The sequence below is a fragment of the Hypanus sabinus genome, chromosome 8 (assembly GCF_030144855.1).
Source record: "Hypanus sabinus isolate sHypSab1 chromosome 8, sHypSab1.hap1, whole genome shotgun sequence".
Taxonomy (NCBI): Eukaryota; Metazoa; Chordata; class Chondrichthyes; order Myliobatiformes; family Dasyatidae; genus Hypanus; species Hypanus sabinus.
Window position 1 is genome coordinate 45,683,958 of NC_082713.1, and position 19,221 is coordinate 45,703,178.

General features: G+C 36.9%; 1 protein-coding gene across 1 annotated transcript in view; it reads right to left on the reverse strand.

Moving 5' to 3' along the window:
• The window catches only part of tex11 (testis expressed 11), a 143,500-nt gene that overhangs the window by 55,259 nt on the left and 69,020 nt on the right, over positions 1 to 19,221 (reverse strand). Inside the window, exons 14-16 of the mRNA XM_059976395.1 lie at positions 18,668 to 18,805; positions 7,846 to 7,948; positions 1,181 to 1,305 (exon numbers count right to left, since the gene is read on the reverse strand). Of these exons, the coding sequence (XP_059832378.1) occupies positions 1,181 to 1,305; positions 7,846 to 7,948; positions 18,668 to 18,805 (366 nt within the window). The remainder of the gene's footprint in view (positions 1 to 1,180; positions 1,306 to 7,845; positions 7,949 to 18,667; positions 18,806 to 19,221) is intronic.

Genomic DNA, 19,221 nt, shown 5'->3' on the forward strand with positions numbered 1-19,221 from the left:
TGGGGTAGCGGGTGGATGGGGTGAGGGCAATGTGCGGGAAGTGGGAGAGATGCATTTACAGATGCATTAGCTTTCATCAGGCAGACACATGAATGTTAGCTTCAAGATTTCATCTGCAAAGTACTTGATAAGCTACAAAAGTTCTGAGACACTGGAGAATATTCCTACATAAACTGCAAATAATTAATTTTCTCAAACCACAAAGCTATTAAACTTTTACAATAGTGATTATTTTATTCTTTTTTTTTGTTATCTAGGTGTCATTGGCAATCTATCGCCCATCCCTAACTATCTTTGAGAAGGGGGTGATGAGTCACCAACTAGAACCCTTACAATCTTTCTGGTTGAAGTATTTCTGCAGGTTATTGAGCAGAGAATTGCCAAATATAGAGACAATGACAATGCAGGGCGAGCAATATGTTTAAAAACATGTTGCTCTGCAGGTGGAGGTGGTCCAATGCATCTGTTGCCTCTGCCCTCCTTAGTGGTAGTGGTCGCAGATCTGAAAAGTAATAGTGGAATAGCCAAGCTACCAAAAGCTGTGCTGGCATTTTGAAGACAATGACTATTCGCCATTAATGTTTGCCTTTGTCAAAAAGCGGCAACAAAGATGCGGTGCATGTTTTCCAGGGTTTCTGCATGAAACTTTAATGTCAATAGAGAGAACTTTGGTTTTATGGATGAGTGTAAGGTGTACTCTCTTCTATACTTCAATTATTCAATTCTATCAGTTCAACACTATATTCCCTACTATCAGATGCTTGTCCAAGCTTTCCTCAAGTACAGTGTATCTCCAGTATTAATTCAATTGCTACATTTGGTAGTAAACTATGCATTCTTACCATTCTTTAGATAAACACATTTCCTCGGAATTACCAAGTGGATTTTTTGATGATCTATACTCTTCCCCACACTATTTTCGCTGCATCAATTGCATCAAAAAACTTCATAATTTTACAGACATCCATTAGATAAGCCCTCACATTCTTTATATCAATCAGATGTATCAATTGTAATATATTCCACAATGTTACGTTACTTTGATGCACAGTGTACAGAATTTAGAAGTATGTCAGTCATCCAGTAGTAGCAGTTCTGAACTTTGCAAATGGGCATCATTTACATCACGTAGTGCATTTTTTGTTGAATATTCTGATCTTACAAAACTAATCTTCTTTACCTCTAGAGCAACTTGTGCAGCAAGACTCAAAATATCAGTCACTGGGATTCTGTCAGTTAACATCTTATCCTCGCATCCTTCTGGTTTTTCTGCAAGTTTCCCAATGATTTTAATCGCTTGCACAGCTAAAGCATAATAGAAATGTTCAAAACTTATGTCTTTCTATTCATATTTTATATCATTTCTTTGAAATAACTCCATTATTAAACAATACATACTTTTTTCTGCATTAGCCTATGGGAAATATATATAAAAATTACTTACATTAAAAAAATAATTGAATTTCCTTGTTAGTTCTAGAAATTCTCATCCTTCATTTACCCTTCAATCTCAAACAAACGTTCCCTAAACCATGCAATTCTAGTAAAGAATGGTAACTAACTAGTTTCAGAAAAGGAGAAAGTCATGAAGGGATTGTCTACTGAGTCTCTGTGGGTGAAAATTAGAAACAGGAAGGGGTCAATAACTCTACTGGGTGTTTTTTATAGACCACCCAATTGTAACAGGGATGTCAAGGATAGACTGAGGAGTTTAGATGGGGTGGAGCTCGTTAGGTGTGTTCAGGAAGGTTTCTTGACACAGTATGTAGATAAGCCTATAAGAGGAGAAGCTGTACTTGATCTGGTATTGGAAAATGAACCTGGTCGGATGTCAGGTCTCTCAATGGGAGAGCATTTTGGAGATAGTGATGACAATTCTATCTCCTTTACACCATAGCATTGGAGAGGGACAGGAACAGACAAGTTAGGAAAGAGTTTAATGGAAGTAAGGGAAAATAGAAGTTATCAGGCAGGAACTTGGAAGCATAAATTGGAAACAGATGTTCTCAGGGAAATGTACCCAAGAAATGTGGCAAATGTTCAGGGGATATTTGCATGGTGTTCTGCACAGGTGCATTCCAATGAGACAAGGAAAGGATGGTAAGGTACAGGAACCATGGTGTACAAAGGCAGTTGAAAATCTAGTCAAGAAGAAAAGCTTACAAAAGGTTCAAAAAAACCAGGAAATGATAGATATTTAAAAAGTTATAAGGCGAGCAGGAAAGAGCTTAAGAATGAAATTAGGAGAGTCAAAAGGGGCCATGACAAGGCCTTGGAGAGCAGGATTAAGAAAAATCCCAAGGCATTCTACAAGTATGTGAAGAGCAAGAGGATAAGACGTGAGAGAATAGGACCAATCAAGTGTGACAATGGAAAAGTATGTATGGAACCGGAGGAAACAGCAGAAGTACTTAATGTGTACTTTGCTTCAGTATTCACTATGGAAAAGGACCTTGGCGATTTTAGAGATGACTTACGGTGGACTGAGAAGCTTCAGCATATAGACATTAAGAAAGAGGATGTGTTGGAGCTTTTGGAAAACATCAAGTTGGATAAATCACCGGGACCAGATGAGATATACCCCAGGCTACTGTGGGAAGCGAGGGAGGAGATTGCTGAGCCTCTGGCAATGATCTTTGCATCATCAATTGGGACAGGAGAAATTCCAGAGGATTGCAGGGTTGCAGATGTTGTCCCCTTATTCAAGTAAGGGAGTAGAGATAGCCCAGGAATTATAGACCAGTGAGTCTTACTTCAGTGGTTGGTCCGTTGATGAAGATCCTGAGAGGCAAGACTTATGAACGTTTGGAGAGGCATGATATGATTAGGAATAGTCAGTAAAAGGCAAATTGTGCCTTAGGAGCCTGATTGATTTCTTTGAGGATGTGTCTAAACACATTGATGAACATAGAGCAATAGATGTAGTGTATATGAATTTCAGCAAGGTATTTGATAAGGTACCCCATGCAAGGATTATTGAGAAAGTAAGGCATGGGATCCAAGAGGACCATGCCTTGTGGATCCAGAACTGGCTTGCACATAGAAGGCAAAGAGTGGTTGTAGACGGGTCATATTCTGCATAGAGGTCGGGAGGTTGGTGAACAGTGGAGTGCCTGAGGGATCTGTTCTGGGACCCCTTCTCTTTGTGACTTTTATAAGTGACCTGGATGAGAAAGTGGAGGGACAGGTTAGTAAATTTGCTGATGATTCAAAGGTTCGGGGTGTTGTCGATAGTGTGGAGGGCTGTCAGAGGTGACAGCAGGACATCAATAGGATGGAAAACTGGGCTGAGAAGTGGCAGATGAAGTTCAACCTAGATAAGTGTGAGGTGGTTCATTTTGGTAGGTCAAATATGATGGCAGGATATAGCGTTAGCGGCAAGACTCTTGGCAGTGTGGAGGATCAGAAGGATCTTGGGGGCTGAGTCCATAGGACACTCAAAGCTGCTGTGCAGGTTGACTGTGTGGTTAAGAAGGCATATGGTGTATTGGCCTTCATCAACCGTGAGATTGAGTTCAAGAGCCAACAGGTAATGTTACAGCTAAACAGGACCCTGGTCAGACCCCACTTGGAGTACTGTGTTCAATTCTGGTCACCTCACTACAGGAAGGACATGGAAACCATAGAAAGGGTGCAGAGGAGACTTACAAGGATGTTGCCTGAATTGGTAAGCATCCCTTATGAGAATAAGTTGAGTAAACTTGGCCTTTTCTCCTTGGAGTGATAAGAAGATGAAAGGTGGTTTTATAGAGGAGTATAAGATGATGAGAGGCATTGATCGTGTGGATAGTCAGATGCTTTTTCCCAGGGCTGAAATGACTAACACTAGAGGACACACTTTTAAGGTGCTTGGAAAAAGCATTGCATTGCAAATTCCATAGCATTGGATGTGGAAACTATAGAAAGGGTGCAGAGGAGATTTACAAGGATATTGCCTGGCTTGGGAAGCATGCCCTATGAGAATAGGTTGTGTGAACTTGGCCTCTTCTCCTTAGAGCAATGGAAGATGATAGATGACCTGTTAGAGGTGTACAAGATAATGAGAGGTATTGATCGTGTGAAAGGTCATTTCCTATGCCTGAAATGGCTAGCACAGGAGGACATAGTTTTAAGGTGCTTGGAAGTAGGTATAGAGAAGATGTCAGGGGTAAGTTCTTTTATGCAGAGAGTGGTGAGTGCATGGAATGGGCTGTCGGCGACAGTGGTGGAGGCAGATACAATAGGATTTTTTCAGAGACTCCTGGATAGGTACACAGAACTTAGAAAAATAGAGGGCTATGGGTAACCCAAAGTAATTTCTACATGTTTGACACAGCATTGTGGGCCAAAGGGCCTGTTTTGTGTTGTAGGCTTTCCTGTTTCTATTTCTATGTAACTAGCTTCCTTGCTTTTACATTGCATAGATGTTTATCTATCTCTTGTTCCCCTAGATCTCTTTCTCTTCTGCAATCCAATTTACTTTCCTCCATGAAATTTTAACAATAGGTCAATGGTTCTAGAAGTGACTGGTATTCCATTGCTGGCTCATTCACAATGCAGTGGGACAACAAACAATCTGTGGATCTGCTGACATGAAATTTAGCTGCACTTAAGGCCCATGGCATGTAAACTACCAAAATGTTTTTGCGCAAGAATCTTTCCTTTGCACACACCCTGAAGCTAATTAGATTAAGTCTAAGGCAAGAATGAAGAGAGGGTATGATACTCGCTAGGAAATGGAAGCCCAAGTTGGCAGTTAGCAAAGGCTGAATGACGGGGAATCAGAAAACACGGTAACCCATTCAGTAAATGAAGAGATCAAGACTGCTTGAAAATTCCCGTGAGAACCAGCTACCAGGATTCATTTGGTCTAAGGTGAGAGGGCTAATTCAGTAGATAAAGCAGAGATGCAGTTACCAGTTCGGGAGTTTGGAGGAGTGATGAATAGTCAGTGCTTGTAGGTGCACAGTCAGGTTTAATAGCAAATTGATAAGTGGGATGAGTGGTCAGAAGAGGTTGTAGAAACAAGAAATTAAGCAGTTATGTAGAGGAGATCTACCTGATTCAGATTCTAAGAGCAGGCTTGGAAACTGTTCAGCAGGTTAACAGATGCTATGAAGGTTCGCATGAACATAAGCAGTCCACACATAAGGTGCAATCTATACATGCAGTAGAAATCCCAGAAACATGGTTCTGGGAACTTCCACATGACAGTACAATGTACAAATGAAGGATCTAGAATAGAAGCTGAGAACATGAATTTTAACTATGCCTTCTTTTTCACAGAAATTGTACCGCATAGTGCACGATATTGCACGACACAATTTCTAAGCAAATGACTCCACAACACTGGTTAACTGGCAGGTATTGGGTGTGTCAAGCTCCTTGGAAAAGGAACAAAACTTTTCTAAAGGTCTTTTAATTCCTAACAGTATAACAAACACTTTCTAAAGTCAAAAAAGCAAAAGATAGAATTCAGAAATAAAAGGTCAATGGCCTGAGACATTTAAGAGAAGTTTCTATAGGTACATGGATCAGAGAGATACAGAGGACCATGGACTGGGTGTGGGTAGATGGGACTAGGAAGTAAAGCAGCTGGACTTGGACTGGATGGGCTGAAGGGCTTGTTTCTGAGCTGCAGTGCATTTAATCTTACAGTTCAACTCCTCTATTACAGGAATGTCCCTCTCCAACATCGAGTACATCTTCAGGTGGCAGTCCCTCAAGAAGGTATTACCCATCATTAACAATGCTCACTGTCCAACTGGTTGAGTGGTTGCTGATGCACTCAGCATCAGCAAGACCAAGGAATTGCTTGTGAACTTCAGGAAGGAAAAGTCAAGGGAATACAGAGCAGTCCTCATCAAGGGATTAGCAGTAAAGAGGGTCAGCAACTTTAAGTTCCTGGGTGTCAACTCTCTGAAGATCCATCCTGGGTCCAACATATTAATGCAATTACAAAGAAGGTATGACAGTGGAAATACTCCAATAGGAATCTAAGGTGACTTGGTACGTCAATAAAGATTCTTGCAAGTTTCTACATATGTACTGTGGAGAGCCGAGGGGTCACTGCACAGGATCAGAATATACTGCAGAAAGTTGTAAACTCAACCAGCTCCATCACGTGCACCAGCCTTTCCAGCATTAAGAACAATCTTCAAAAGGTGATGCCTTGACAAGGTGGTATCCATCATTAAGGACTCCAATCATTCAGGACAAGCCATCTTCTTATTGTTACCATTAAGGAGAATGCACAGTAGCCTGAAACACTCAATATTTCAAGAACAGCTTCGTCCCCTCTGCTGTCAGATTTCTGAATAGGCAATGAACCCATGAACACCAGTTCACAAGATATTTTTTGCTCTCTTTTTGCACTACTTATGTAATTTAATTTATATATTTATTTCTTATGGTAATTGTTTTTAAAATTATTATGTACTGCAATGTACTTCTGCCACAAAACTACAAATTTCATGACATATGCCAGTGATATTAAACCTTATGTTGATTCTGATAGTGATTTTGAGTTTGCATTTCTGTAGAAAATAGTTTGATGTCATGTAGTATTTGTCTTGTCATTGTATTTGTCATGTAAATTACAAATGAAAGTTCAATTTAAATACTGGGCAAGTCCAAACCACAGTTCAGCATAAACTCCCTTACCACTTTAAAGCTCTCATTTATCTAGCTGCTGCTGGATGTTTGAATTAAAATTACTTAGTCAGTCAGTCCTGACACTGCAGGATTGAGATGTAGTTGTAAGGGTATTAAAAATTTTACCTTTTTCACAGTTAATCTTCATTGTCCTGGAGAACTGCACAGGTGTCAGCATATGATAGCAAATAATCCCAAGGGACCATTTGTATCAAAACATAAAGTGGGGAGATGGAAGGAGATAAGGCAAAGCAATACATAAGAACAAATACATAAACCCTATTTATTTATTTTTTTGTAGATGGTTCCCCGCTTAAACAGGATGGTGACAGAAGAATCAACCGTGGAATATGTGTGAGGGTAAAAGAAAACAGAGTAGTAAAGGTGAACGCTCACTCAAAATTATCCTGTAAGGGAATAAGAAACTATTAAGTTAGAAAAACAAGGTGATGCAATCAAAAAGGCAGTTGCAGACTATGGACATTGGAAGACTAAAAAAGGAACAGATTAAGATAATGGATTTAAGAGGGGGAAAATAAAAACAGAACTACAATAATTGAAATATACAAAGAGCAGTAAATAGAGTTTCTCTCTGCGCCTAACTGATCATTATTATTGAGGGTTTGTACCTGTAACAGCCGCTCAAAAACCCACTCAATTATTCAGAAACAGATTCTTCCTCTCTACCATGAACCTATGAACACATATTCCTCTTTTGGACTATACTTTTTGTAACTTAAAATTATTTTATGTCTTTGCACTATACTGCTGCCACAAAATAAATTTCACGTCACATAAGACAGTGATAATAAATTTGATTTAGAATACTGAGATGTAGGTAGGCAAGAGTAGTTGCTTAGGTTAGGAACATGTGGGTTGAAGTGATGGAAGGGAAAAGAAATGGGGTGCTGGAAGGGAAAGGAGAAGCCAGTTAGAGCCAATTCAGGAGAATTTAACCTGCCCAGGTTCCTAGCCTTTTTTCTGCAATGGAAGGGTAGTCTGCTGAACATCAATTGGAACTAGTATGAGGCTACTTCAACACACCTCTCAAATCACCATCTCTATTGTCGAGGTGGACATCAGATCACCACCACTGACAGGTTCCTCCAAGCCATACCCAATGGTAACCTGAAGCACTAATTCTGCCTCTCTGTATTTGTAAGCTGACTGACCTATTAAGTATCTCCAATATTTTTCAGTTCTTACAATTACCTTTTTGTACATCATCTTCCAAAATAGCAATTTTGTAGACACTGAACTGTGTGAAGATATTATCAGGATCAATTTGTTCTGCTTCTTTTATGGCCTCTTTTGCCTAAAAATAAGAAATTTGAGGAGACTTTTTAAATCTGTAGAAATGTAAAATGTAAACTCAAATTCAAGATTGCTTAACTCAACTAATTCACAAAGTTAACAGATGTATTGTTCCAAAGCAGTCAAATAATGCTTTATTTGGAGGCCATTTCTTAATAAGATATTTGTTCTAGTAATAATCTTATTCATGAAAGGTACTGTTTTAACACTGACTGAATAAAGAGTGTAACAAAAAAAAATCAGAAGCATATCTATACAAAGAACTACAGCCAACTCCTGCTTTATGGAGAATGTGATTTGTTCCTAGAAAACTATATCATAATTTTTGTAACATGAAGCTGTATCTGCTCAAACATCAAGAAATGAGAGTTGAAAAAAAGTTTTTTGTTACTTTTTTTTAAAAACAGTAATTCCACAAGAACAAATTTTATACTACATCGTACATTGGGAACCCTGTAAAGGATAGAAATATGTACACAGGAATCATAAACAGAAAGGGCCTTTGGCTTAACTTGTCCATGCCATCTCAGCTAGGCTCATCTGTCTCTGCGTGGTTGATATCCCTGCAATGCTCTCTTAACTTTGTACCTGTCCGGATACCTTTTAGAATTGCCTGTAATTACATTCAATTAATGTGATTTGCATGGAACAACTATATTATCAACAAATCACCAGGATCGGATGGTTCTCATGCCAGACTGTTAAAATATTTGGCTGAGAAAATAAGGCATTTTGTAATGATCTACTAAACCTCATTCAATTCAAGAACTCTTCTATTAAATTGAAAAATTGCTATTTTCACTCCAATATTTAAGAAAGATAAGTTGAACAAATTAAAAAACTCTATATATCTAATCACTTACCATCAATTCTTCAAATTTACTAGCATTTGTCAATGAGGACAGAGTTAATGAACAAAATAATTTAGAATAATGAATTTAAGCTTCAGAGAAAAAAGTAAATAAGACCATAAAATATAGGAGCATAAGGTGGCCATTTGGCCCATCGAGTCTGCTCAGTCATTCAATCATGGGCTGATCCAATTCTTTCAGTCATTCCCACTCCCCCGCCTTCTCCCCATACCCTTTGATTGTCTGGGTAATCAAGAACCTATCTATCTCTGCTTTAAATACACCCAATGACATGGCCACTACAGTCACTCATGGCGACAAATTCCACAGACCTACCACCCTCAGACTAAAAGTAATTTCTCCACATCTCTGTTCTAAATGGATATCCTTAGGAGACTGCACCTGTCTGTGAATGGAGTAACAGCAGTTTCTGTGCTGCTCCTAGCTTTCTTCCCTTCCCCTCTAGTTTAAACTTCAGATTTAAGATTTTTAGTTGCTGATTCTTGAAGGGGAACAGTATGTCTTTGAGGAGTGGGAAGAACTTGTCTGAACCTAGTGATAAAGGCAACGGAGAAGGAAAGATGCAAAAGGAAAGATCTGATGAAATGCCATTGTGGGCCGAAGATATGGTTCAAATACTGAATTCAATTAAAGACCAACTGGAAAAGAACAGTAATGAAATGATGTCATTTCTAGGAAAACTTAAAGATCTGGAAACTCAAGTTATTACACGTGAAGAGGAATTGAAGGAAACTAAGCAAAAAGTGCTTGAAACTACAACTTGTTTGGAAAAATATCGAAATAAGATTATAGACCTAGAAGCTAGGTCTCACCTAAGGAATATACGAATTGTTGGGCTGCAGGAAGGAATTGAAAATGGAAACTTAACTGTTTACTTTGGTAGGTTTTTTTGACCTTATTTCTTACTATACAATCGCAGCTGCCTACTATAAAGAGTACATAGATTGCTTACTTCGAGACAACAAGATAAACAACACTCTATTTTGGTCTGTTTTCATCAGTTTAAGATTAAGGATCAAATAATGCGACAGGCAAGAAAGCAGAGTTTTCAGATTTGAGTAATCTGAGCTCCGTTTCTATGAAGATTATCCGAAAGAGGTAATGGAGCAAAGATCAAAATTTGCTCTGGTAATGAAACAGGCATATGAAAAGAAATTGTTTCCTTCCTTGCGTCACCCAACAAGAAAGAAAGTTTTTCCTCCTAATTCTCCTCCTCGTATGTTTTTTTTGATAACAAAGTGCCACTGACGTTTGTTCAAACTATACCTGCTGTAACTGCCGATTGAACTGTCTGGAAGGTTGTTTGGTTATCTGCATGAACATTTCCAAAAGAAGATTTATGAAGGCTGATTTATGAACATCAGGGAACTTGTTCATTATATATCATCAGTTTGTTTTGGAAAGAAAAATCATGGTTCAAGTATGACTGTTTAAATGGTTATTTGGACATTCGACTGAGAAATAGAAGATAAGAGGACTTACTCCTTTAATCTAATATCTGATTTAATGTTTTTTTTGTTTCTTTCTTAATTAACTAACTGGTAGTTTTTCCTACTAATGGGGTTACTTTCTTTGTTATATATACTTAGTGAAGGCTTCAATTATTCATATAATATTATTAGTTGGTAGTTTTGAAAATTTAGTTGGGTTAAATATGCTATTAACGTTTCTTCTTACTTTTTTTAAGCTTTTTTTAAATTTGTGTTGATTTGTTATTAAATACTATGCTTGGTTTCTCTAGGTAATTTATTTTAGGTCTTAACTGTTTATCTTTTTAATTTTTTAAAAAGATATTAGTATGTTTTTTTACGTAACAGAATATTATAACGTCTTATAACTGAAGCTTTTGTAGGGGATCTAATGTTAAATTTAAGATGGCGCTGGTTTTTCTTTTTAAGAGATAATAATTTTTTTGGTTTTCTCTTGTTTAAAAAAGATTAACTGTAAACATGGGATAGTTAGTAGATGCTGTAATGTAAACACTTTTCTCTGTTGAGACTTTCTCGTTTCTCTTACAAGATCAGTGGATTTCATCTTTTTTTTAAACCAGGGGCAGGGCAGAGAACCTTTTAAAATTTTGACAGACAGAGCAGTCTAGGCTTTGTTTTCTATCATAAGGTGCTTGCTTTTTTCTGAGCTGTGGGGGGAGGGGTGGGGTTAGAGTTAGGGGGTTTTTCCCACTGAGTGGTTCCGGATTATGTGGTTATATTCTTCATCGCCACCATTTTTGATCATCCCGTATTGGTATGTGCTCTGCGCATGTGTAAAGTAGAATAAAATTATAGCATGGTATTTAAACGGATAAATGTAATAGGTTGGAATGTACATGGTTGGAATCATCCTGTCAGATGAAGAAAGACTTTTAAAATCATTAATCAAATCCAGCCTGATTTTTGCCCAAGAGACACATATCAGAGCAGGAGATCAAAAACAGATTTTTTGGATCATGGAATGGTTTGCAATTTCACTCTACCTCTCAAAGTAAAACTAAAGGGATGTCTATTTTTATTAAATCCAATATTTTGTTCCTTCAAGAAGATATTAAGTCAGATTTTAATGGTAGATTTTTAATTGTTAAAGGAGTCATTTGTAATAGAAAAGTTGTTTTGGTCAATTTTTATGGTCCTAACTTAGATGATCCTCGATTTTTAAAAATGTATTTGCTCTATTGCCTGATTTAAATGAATATATGTTGATAATGGGCGGGGATTTTAACTTTAAGGGATTTAAATCCCTTGATTGACAAGAGCTCAACCAATCAGCCACTTCCAAATTGCTCTGTATCACTTACTAATTCCTTTTTGACCGATTTTGGATTGATTGAACTATGGTTATATTTACACCCTGATGACAGAGAATATTCTTTTTTCTTACATATTTATAGAAAATATTCGAGGATTGATTATATTATAGTCGACCCTCACCTCTTGCCTAGCATTAAGAATTGTGAATATGACGCTATTGCTACATCTGATCATGCGCCTTTGAGACTGTCTTTTGAATTCGGTGATGTCATCCTTGCCCGCCCACCTTGGTGCCTATCCCAAACATTACTGCAAAATTCTGACTTTGTTAGTTTTATTGAAATCCAGAATGTTTTCTTTTTAATGATAAAGGGGGTATGTCTAAATTAATTATATGGGATACATTTAAAGCATTTTTACGTGGTCAGATTATTTCTTATTCAGCTAAGCTTAAAAAACTGACTAAAGTAGAATTAGATAAGATTTCAAAACAAATTAAAGATTTAGATAATATTTATGCAATTTCCCCTAATATTGACTTAGTTAAACAAAGGGTGGAACTTAAGTCACAATATAATTTATTATTAACTCATCCTATTGAAGGCAACTTGCTTAAGCTAAAAAGTCAATTTTATATGTTTGTAAATAAAAATATACAAACTGCTTGCATCTCAAGTAAAAACGGACAGAGCCAAAAGGCAAATTTTGAAAATCCATAGGAAAGATGGCACTCTGGCTTGGCAATATGAAGAAATTAATAAGATTTTTCAAGATTTTTATACTAAACTTTATAAATCTCAATTTCCAGTGGATTCTTCTAAAATGAATGCTTTTTTACAAAAAATTGCTTTTCCTCAAATTTCTGTTGAGGATCAAAAAACTCTTGATGCTCAAATTACTGAAGCCGAAATTTATAAAGCTATTTTTTCCAATGCAATCTGGTAAGGCCCCTGGACTTGATGGCTATCTGTAGAATTCTATAAAAAAAATCTGGAAAATTGCTTTCTCTGTATATGTTGGAAATGCTTAAGGACTCTTTTGTGAAAGGTGATTTACCCTCTACTTTTTAATGAGGCTTCTATTTCTTTAATTCTTAAAAGGAGTAAAGATCCTACTGATTGTGCTTCATATAGACCTATTTCATTATTGAATGTTGATGCTAAGATCCTGTCAAAGATAATGGCCAATCGGTTAGAAAATATTTTGGGTAAAATTATTTTTAAAGATCAAACCGGATTTATAAAGGGTCGTTGTTCCTTTTCAAATGTTCAGAGGTTATTTAATATTATATATTCATCCTCTTTTTAAACTCCACAATGCGTCGTCTCTTTGGATGCTGAAAAAGCATTTGATCGAGTCGAATGGAAATATTTCACTTAAAAATTGAAAAAGGACAGAGGTCTTGCTTTGGCTAATTTAAGAATGTATTACTGGGCTGTTAATGTGCAATATATGTCCTTTTGGTTATACTAGGTTGATAAGTATGAGCAGACAATTTGGGTAAATTTGGAATTGAAAGCTGTGTAAGTTTTATTTAACTTCGTTATTGGGAGCTGCTCTACCTATATAATTAGCTAAAGTTGCTAATTTAAATTTATACCCTGTGATTAAGTATTCTTTACAAATTTGGCTCCAGTTCCATAATTTTTTTAAATCTTAAAAAATTTAAACTTTGTAGTTTAATTTATCAAAACTATTTTTAATAGTTTAATATTGTTTTTAATGTTTTTAATTGTTTAATATTGTTTTAATAGTCTTTGAGTGATCCAATTTTTTTATTTTGGAAAAATAAAACTATTAGTTCTTTTTTGGATCTATTTAAAGAAGATAGACTGATGTCTTTTGAACAATTAGTTGATAAATCCTCTCTTTCATATTCACACTTCTTACAATACCTTCAAGTTAGACATTTCTTACAAAAATATTTAAGTAATTTTCCTTGCATATTAGAGACCGACCTGTTAGATACTATTATGAGTATGAACCCTTTGATGAAGGGTTCCATTGGAAGAATCTATAATTTATTATTACAATGGGATAAGTGCCCTTTCTTTAAGATTAAACAAGATTGGGAAAAGGAACTTAATTTGACTTTTATAACAGAGGACTGGATGAGGATCTTGAAGTTAGTTAACTCTTCCTCGATTTGTGCTAGCCATTCATTGATTCAATTTAATATTGTACATTGTTATTATTTGACAAAGGAGAGATTGTCTAAAATCTTTCCTAATGTTGATAGCTATTGAGATCAATGTAAAACTGAGACAGCTACACTGACACACGTTTTGGTCTTGTTCTGTATTGGAACAGTTCTGGAAGTCCGTTTTTTCTACAATTTCTAAAGCATTTAAAATTAATTTACAACTTAATAAATTAACTGTGCTCTTTGGAAATAATACCTCAAAATATTCATGGTATTTCTTTGTCTGACTAACATGTTATTGCAGTTGTTACATTTATAGCTAGGAGGGCCTTTTTGTTGAAGTGGAAGGATACGTTGGCTCCCACTCTGACACAATGGTTCTCTCAAGTGATGTTATGTCTTAGTTTGGGGAAAATTAGAAGTCAAACCTTCGAACCTATGTTTAATTTTGAGAAAAGATGGGGTTCATTTGCTCGTTATCACCAATTGAGTTAATTGAGAGATTTTCTCCACAATCCAATTGTAAATTTTGTTTTGTTTTTTTTTGCAGGCGGTTTGATGTTTATATTTAGAAGTTTTTTGTATGATGCATGGCTCTGGGTTTGAATACCTGATGGGTCTTTTTTTCTCACTTTTTTCTTGCTTTAGTAGATTTTTTTTTCTTTTCTTCTTTTTTTTGTGTCACCATATTTTTCAATCCTTAATATTGTTTTTTCCTCTTTTCAGACATTGTAAGTGTTACTTACTTTGATGTACTCTTGTATTTTGGATAACAATAAAAAGAAAAGATATTCTTCAATTCTGAAATCGTGCCCTCTTGTCCTAGATCTATAACAGGAAATAACTTTGCCATATTTAATTTTAACACTCAGAATGTTTTTTTGAGATCCCCCTTCATTCTCCTGAACTCCAGGGAATACAACCCAAGAGCTGCCAGACATTCCTCATATAGTAGCTCTTTCATTCCAGAAATCATTCTCATAAATCTTCTCTGAACCCTCTCCAATGCCAGTATATCCTTTCAAAAATAAGGAGCCCAAATTTGTACAAATTACTCCAAGTGTGCTCTCACGAGTGCCTGACAGAGCCTCAACATCACACCCCTGCTCTACACCTATGTTCTACACCTTTAGAAATTAATACCAACATTGCATTTGCCTTCTTCACCAGTGACTCAACCTGGAGGTTAACCTTTAGGGTATCCTGCACAATGATTCCCAAGTCACTTTGTATCTTGGCACTTTGAATTCTCTCCCCATCTAAATAAGTGTCTGCCCATTTATTTCTTCACCAAAGTGCATGACCATACACTTTCCAACATTGTCTTTTATTTGCCACTTCTTCACCCATTCCCCTAAACTATCGAAGTCTCTCTGCAGGCTCCCTGTTTCCTCAACACTACCCACTCCTCCACCTATCTTTGTATCATCAGCAAAGTTAGCCACAAATCCATTAATCGCATAGACCAAATCACTGACATACATCGTAAAATGCAGCAGTCCCAACACCAACCCTCATGTGTGGCACCTTGTCAAAGGCCTTCTGAAAATCCAAGTACACCACATCCAGTGCATCTCCTTTGTCTATCCTGCTTGAAACTTCCTCAAAAAAATTCAGTAGGCTTCTCAGGCAGGATTTTCCTTTCAGGAAACCATGCTTTCTTTGACCTATCTTGTCATGTGCCTCCAGGTACTCCATAATCTCATCCCTAACAGTTGATTCCAACAACTTCCCCACCACTGATGTCAGGCTAACAGGTCTATAGTTTCCTTTTTGCTGCCTCCAACCCCACTTAAATAGTTGAGTAACATTTGCAATTTTCCAGTCATCCGGTAGAATGCCAGAATCTAATGATTCTTGAAAGATCATTGCTAATGCCTCCGCAATCTTTCCAGCTACTTTCTTCAGAACAAGGGTGCATTCCATCAGGACCAGGAGATTTATCCACCCTCAGACTATTAAGCTTCCTGAGCACCTGCTCAGTCGTAATTTTCACTGCACATACTTCACTTCCCTGACACTCTAAAATGTCCGGTATACTGCAGAAGTCTTCCACTGTGAAGACTGATGCAAAATACGCATTCAGTTCCTCTACCATCTCTGCATCTCTCATTACTATATTTCCAGCATCATTTTCTATTGGTCTTATATCTACCCTCAAGTCTCTTTATATACTTAATGCTTTTAGTATCTTCTTTAATATTAGTCACCTGCTTCCCTTCATAATTCATTTTTTCCTTCCTAATGACCTTCCTAGTTTTCTTCTGCAAGTTTTTAAAAGCTTCCCAATCCTCTATCTTTGGCTTTCCTGTATGCCCTCTCTTTTGCTTTTATTTTGGCTCTGACTTCACTTGTCAGCCACGGTAGTGTCCTTCTTCCATTCAAAAATTTTGTCTAATTTGGAAAATATATGTCTTGCGTTCCCTCATTTTTCACAGAAACTACATCCATCGCTGCTCTGCTGACCTTCCTGCTAGTGTCCCTTTCCAGTCAACTTTGGTCAGCTCCCCTCTCATGCGCTTGTATTTCCTTAATTCCACTGAAATACCGACACTCCACTGAAATACCACACACTGCAATTTAGTTACTCCTTCTCAAATTTCAAAGTGAACTTGATCAAATTGTGATCACTGTTCCCTATAGGTTGCTTAACCTTAAGCTTTTGTATCACTTCCGGATCATTGCACATGGCTAAATAAATGTAAAGTAATACTGTGGCGACCCACTTTCTGCACAGGCGAACTGGCTCACAAATAGCCAGCACGTGGGGACTTTGGTAGTGCACCTCTGACGTCATTTCCGCCCAGAGAGGGCAGGCACTAGGGATTAAATGCCAGCACCACGAAGTTCGAAAAAACTAGTCTCAAAATGACTTACCGACTGTGTGTCATCTCTAGCTCTGTATGTAGTACATTGCTACAATACAATAAATATTCAGCTTTAATAAAAAAATGTAAAATTTAACCTAATTCAACACCCAAAATACTGGGAAATAAATCCATAACCTTGCCATTTCAAATGAGTTTTGTTTATTCAGTCATTTGATTAATTAAATCATTTACTGTATAACAATATTATATGCTACTGAGAATTTTTTTGGGGAATCTCCCAATTGACCACCCTACAATTAGTGGAGTCCTAGATAATTGTGAACAGTAGTTCTCCCATCTTGCCATACCAGTACCTGACTGACTGATCAACTGTCTGTGAGCTTGAGAGTAAGCTTATTTTGTATAGAGCATAAAATATCATTAACATTTTACATCATCATCCCTTCATGAGATAGGTTAAAGGAAAAAATGGATCTTTGATTACAAATGTTAATTGTTCCTCTTCTACATTTGCCACTTAACCTGTTGAGTGTTTCACATTTTCAGTAACAGCAATTTTGTGATTTTCATTAATAAAACAGCACTGTATGGAGAATGTTAACAATTTTTATATTTGCACTCTACACTCAGCTGCCACACAAGACATGAAATACAGTAACAATTAAGAACTATGCAAAGTTCCTAGGCCTATCAACAATAGGCTGTGATGAGTGAGTAATGTATCATTCCATTCACATTTCATTATAAAACAAAGCATTCCAAATCAGCATCTAGAAAGAGCTAAACAAGAACTAGAAAGAGAATTGGCAGTTGCACTGATGCCACAAAAGTACCCAGCAAAACACAATCAAACATGAAAGTAATCACCTACCACTAACACTCAATTGCATTTTGCCACTTAAACCTCATTGTTACATCCTGGGATCATCATTAACTAAGAAACTCAAATGAACAGGGCAGATACACATCATGGCTTCAGAAGTGTAAGACATAGAACATAGGAGCAAATTAGCTCAATGGCTGGTTCTGCTTCAGTCACTGAGTCAAATTTTAATACTCCAAAGCTTTTCTACAATCTTCAAAGGCTTAATTGAAACTCCCAAACTGCAATAATTAATGTAACTCCAACAGCATATGAAAATGAATGCCATGCAGGACAAAGCAGTGATTCATTTGAACATTTATTCTTACTACCACCAGCAAACTATAGCTGCAGTGAACTTCAACCAACTAGAAAATATACTGCTGTTATTCACCAGGTAGTCCAAGGTTACTTCTTTCCACCTGTATATCACATTTCTATCACCTCTGTAGGGTCTATCATGCAGGTGGAACAGGGGAAACCAAAACACTGGCAATCCAATTCTGCATCAGGTCAAATTGGTGATCCAAGACCCCACTGTTTTCCTTGAGGTTTAGGAGGCAAAGCTCTGCTTCCAGTTTACCACCATTAGAGGCTGGGGCTTCCTCATTAGGCTCCAAGATCCAATTGCTGTGCAGAACTTACATTTGGCATGGGTGAATGCAGACTGTAGAAGAATTGTAGATGTCCAGTTTGGCATAAGCTGGCAAAATAACTCTCCACTTCTGTATCACCTTCTCTGTAGCACCATAAAACTTGAATTTGTAGAACTCTGTCCTCGTTAATCATTGTTGCCATAAAGAATTTCAAATTATATGAGCAGATCCAGCAAACATCAATTCCTCTTTTAAAAGAGCTGTTGAAATTTAAGCTGCGTAGTCTACATTTAAGTATAGCTACCAAGAAATGATATTAAGCCTACTACTTATGTTTGTGATCAATGGCACTATTTTCTGCTCAGTCATCATTATAATTAGCAAGCAGCAAAGAGTACTCTCTATATTAAATTGAATGGTCACATCATACTTAATCCATTCTATTATCTCCGTCCCAGAAATAGAGGTGAATTATCATCGCTCTATTGTTGACAAACTCTTTTTCATGCAATATAATGGTCATCATCTGCATATCTTCATATCATTATCCAATATAGCAAGAGAAAATATTATGACTGGGGCCACAAAAAACTGCTCATACAAACATTGCTATAGCTTCTCCTACCCACTCCCACCAACTCATAAGAAAAGAGCAATATAGAATAAAATTACCTTTTCCTTCTGATTCAGATGCAGATAGCATGATGCCCTGTTTCTTTGTAGTCTAGCTAGATTCAGATCCATTTGCCCAGCAGAGAAAAAACTTAATGAATAACTGTACCATTGAAGTGCCTCAGTATAGTTCTGCACCTAAAAATTTGGGAGCAAAAACTTGCTAAGTACTATGATTCCTGACTCTTCAAAACTTAAAAGATGTCTGGATTTTTCAGAACTTCCAGTTGTACTTATGTCACAATTAGGATACAGGGTAACACTCTTTGCAATACAAGCAAGGAATAACGTGAACAAGGAACCATCCAGGTACACTAAAGCAGAAAAAAGGCTGGCAGTTAGTCCTCTATCTCAACCCTCCTGCTGGCTACTCAACTTCAGAGGTTTAATGAATTGAGTAGAGTGAACCACACTTTCTATAATTACAAACCACTAACAAGTTGTAACCACCTGTTTTTCCTTGTGTTGAAGAGTTTTTTTTATGTTCATAGAAATTTGCAAGATGTTTTATGCTCCCAACTTTGACATGTTTATACTATAGTTTTACAGCTATA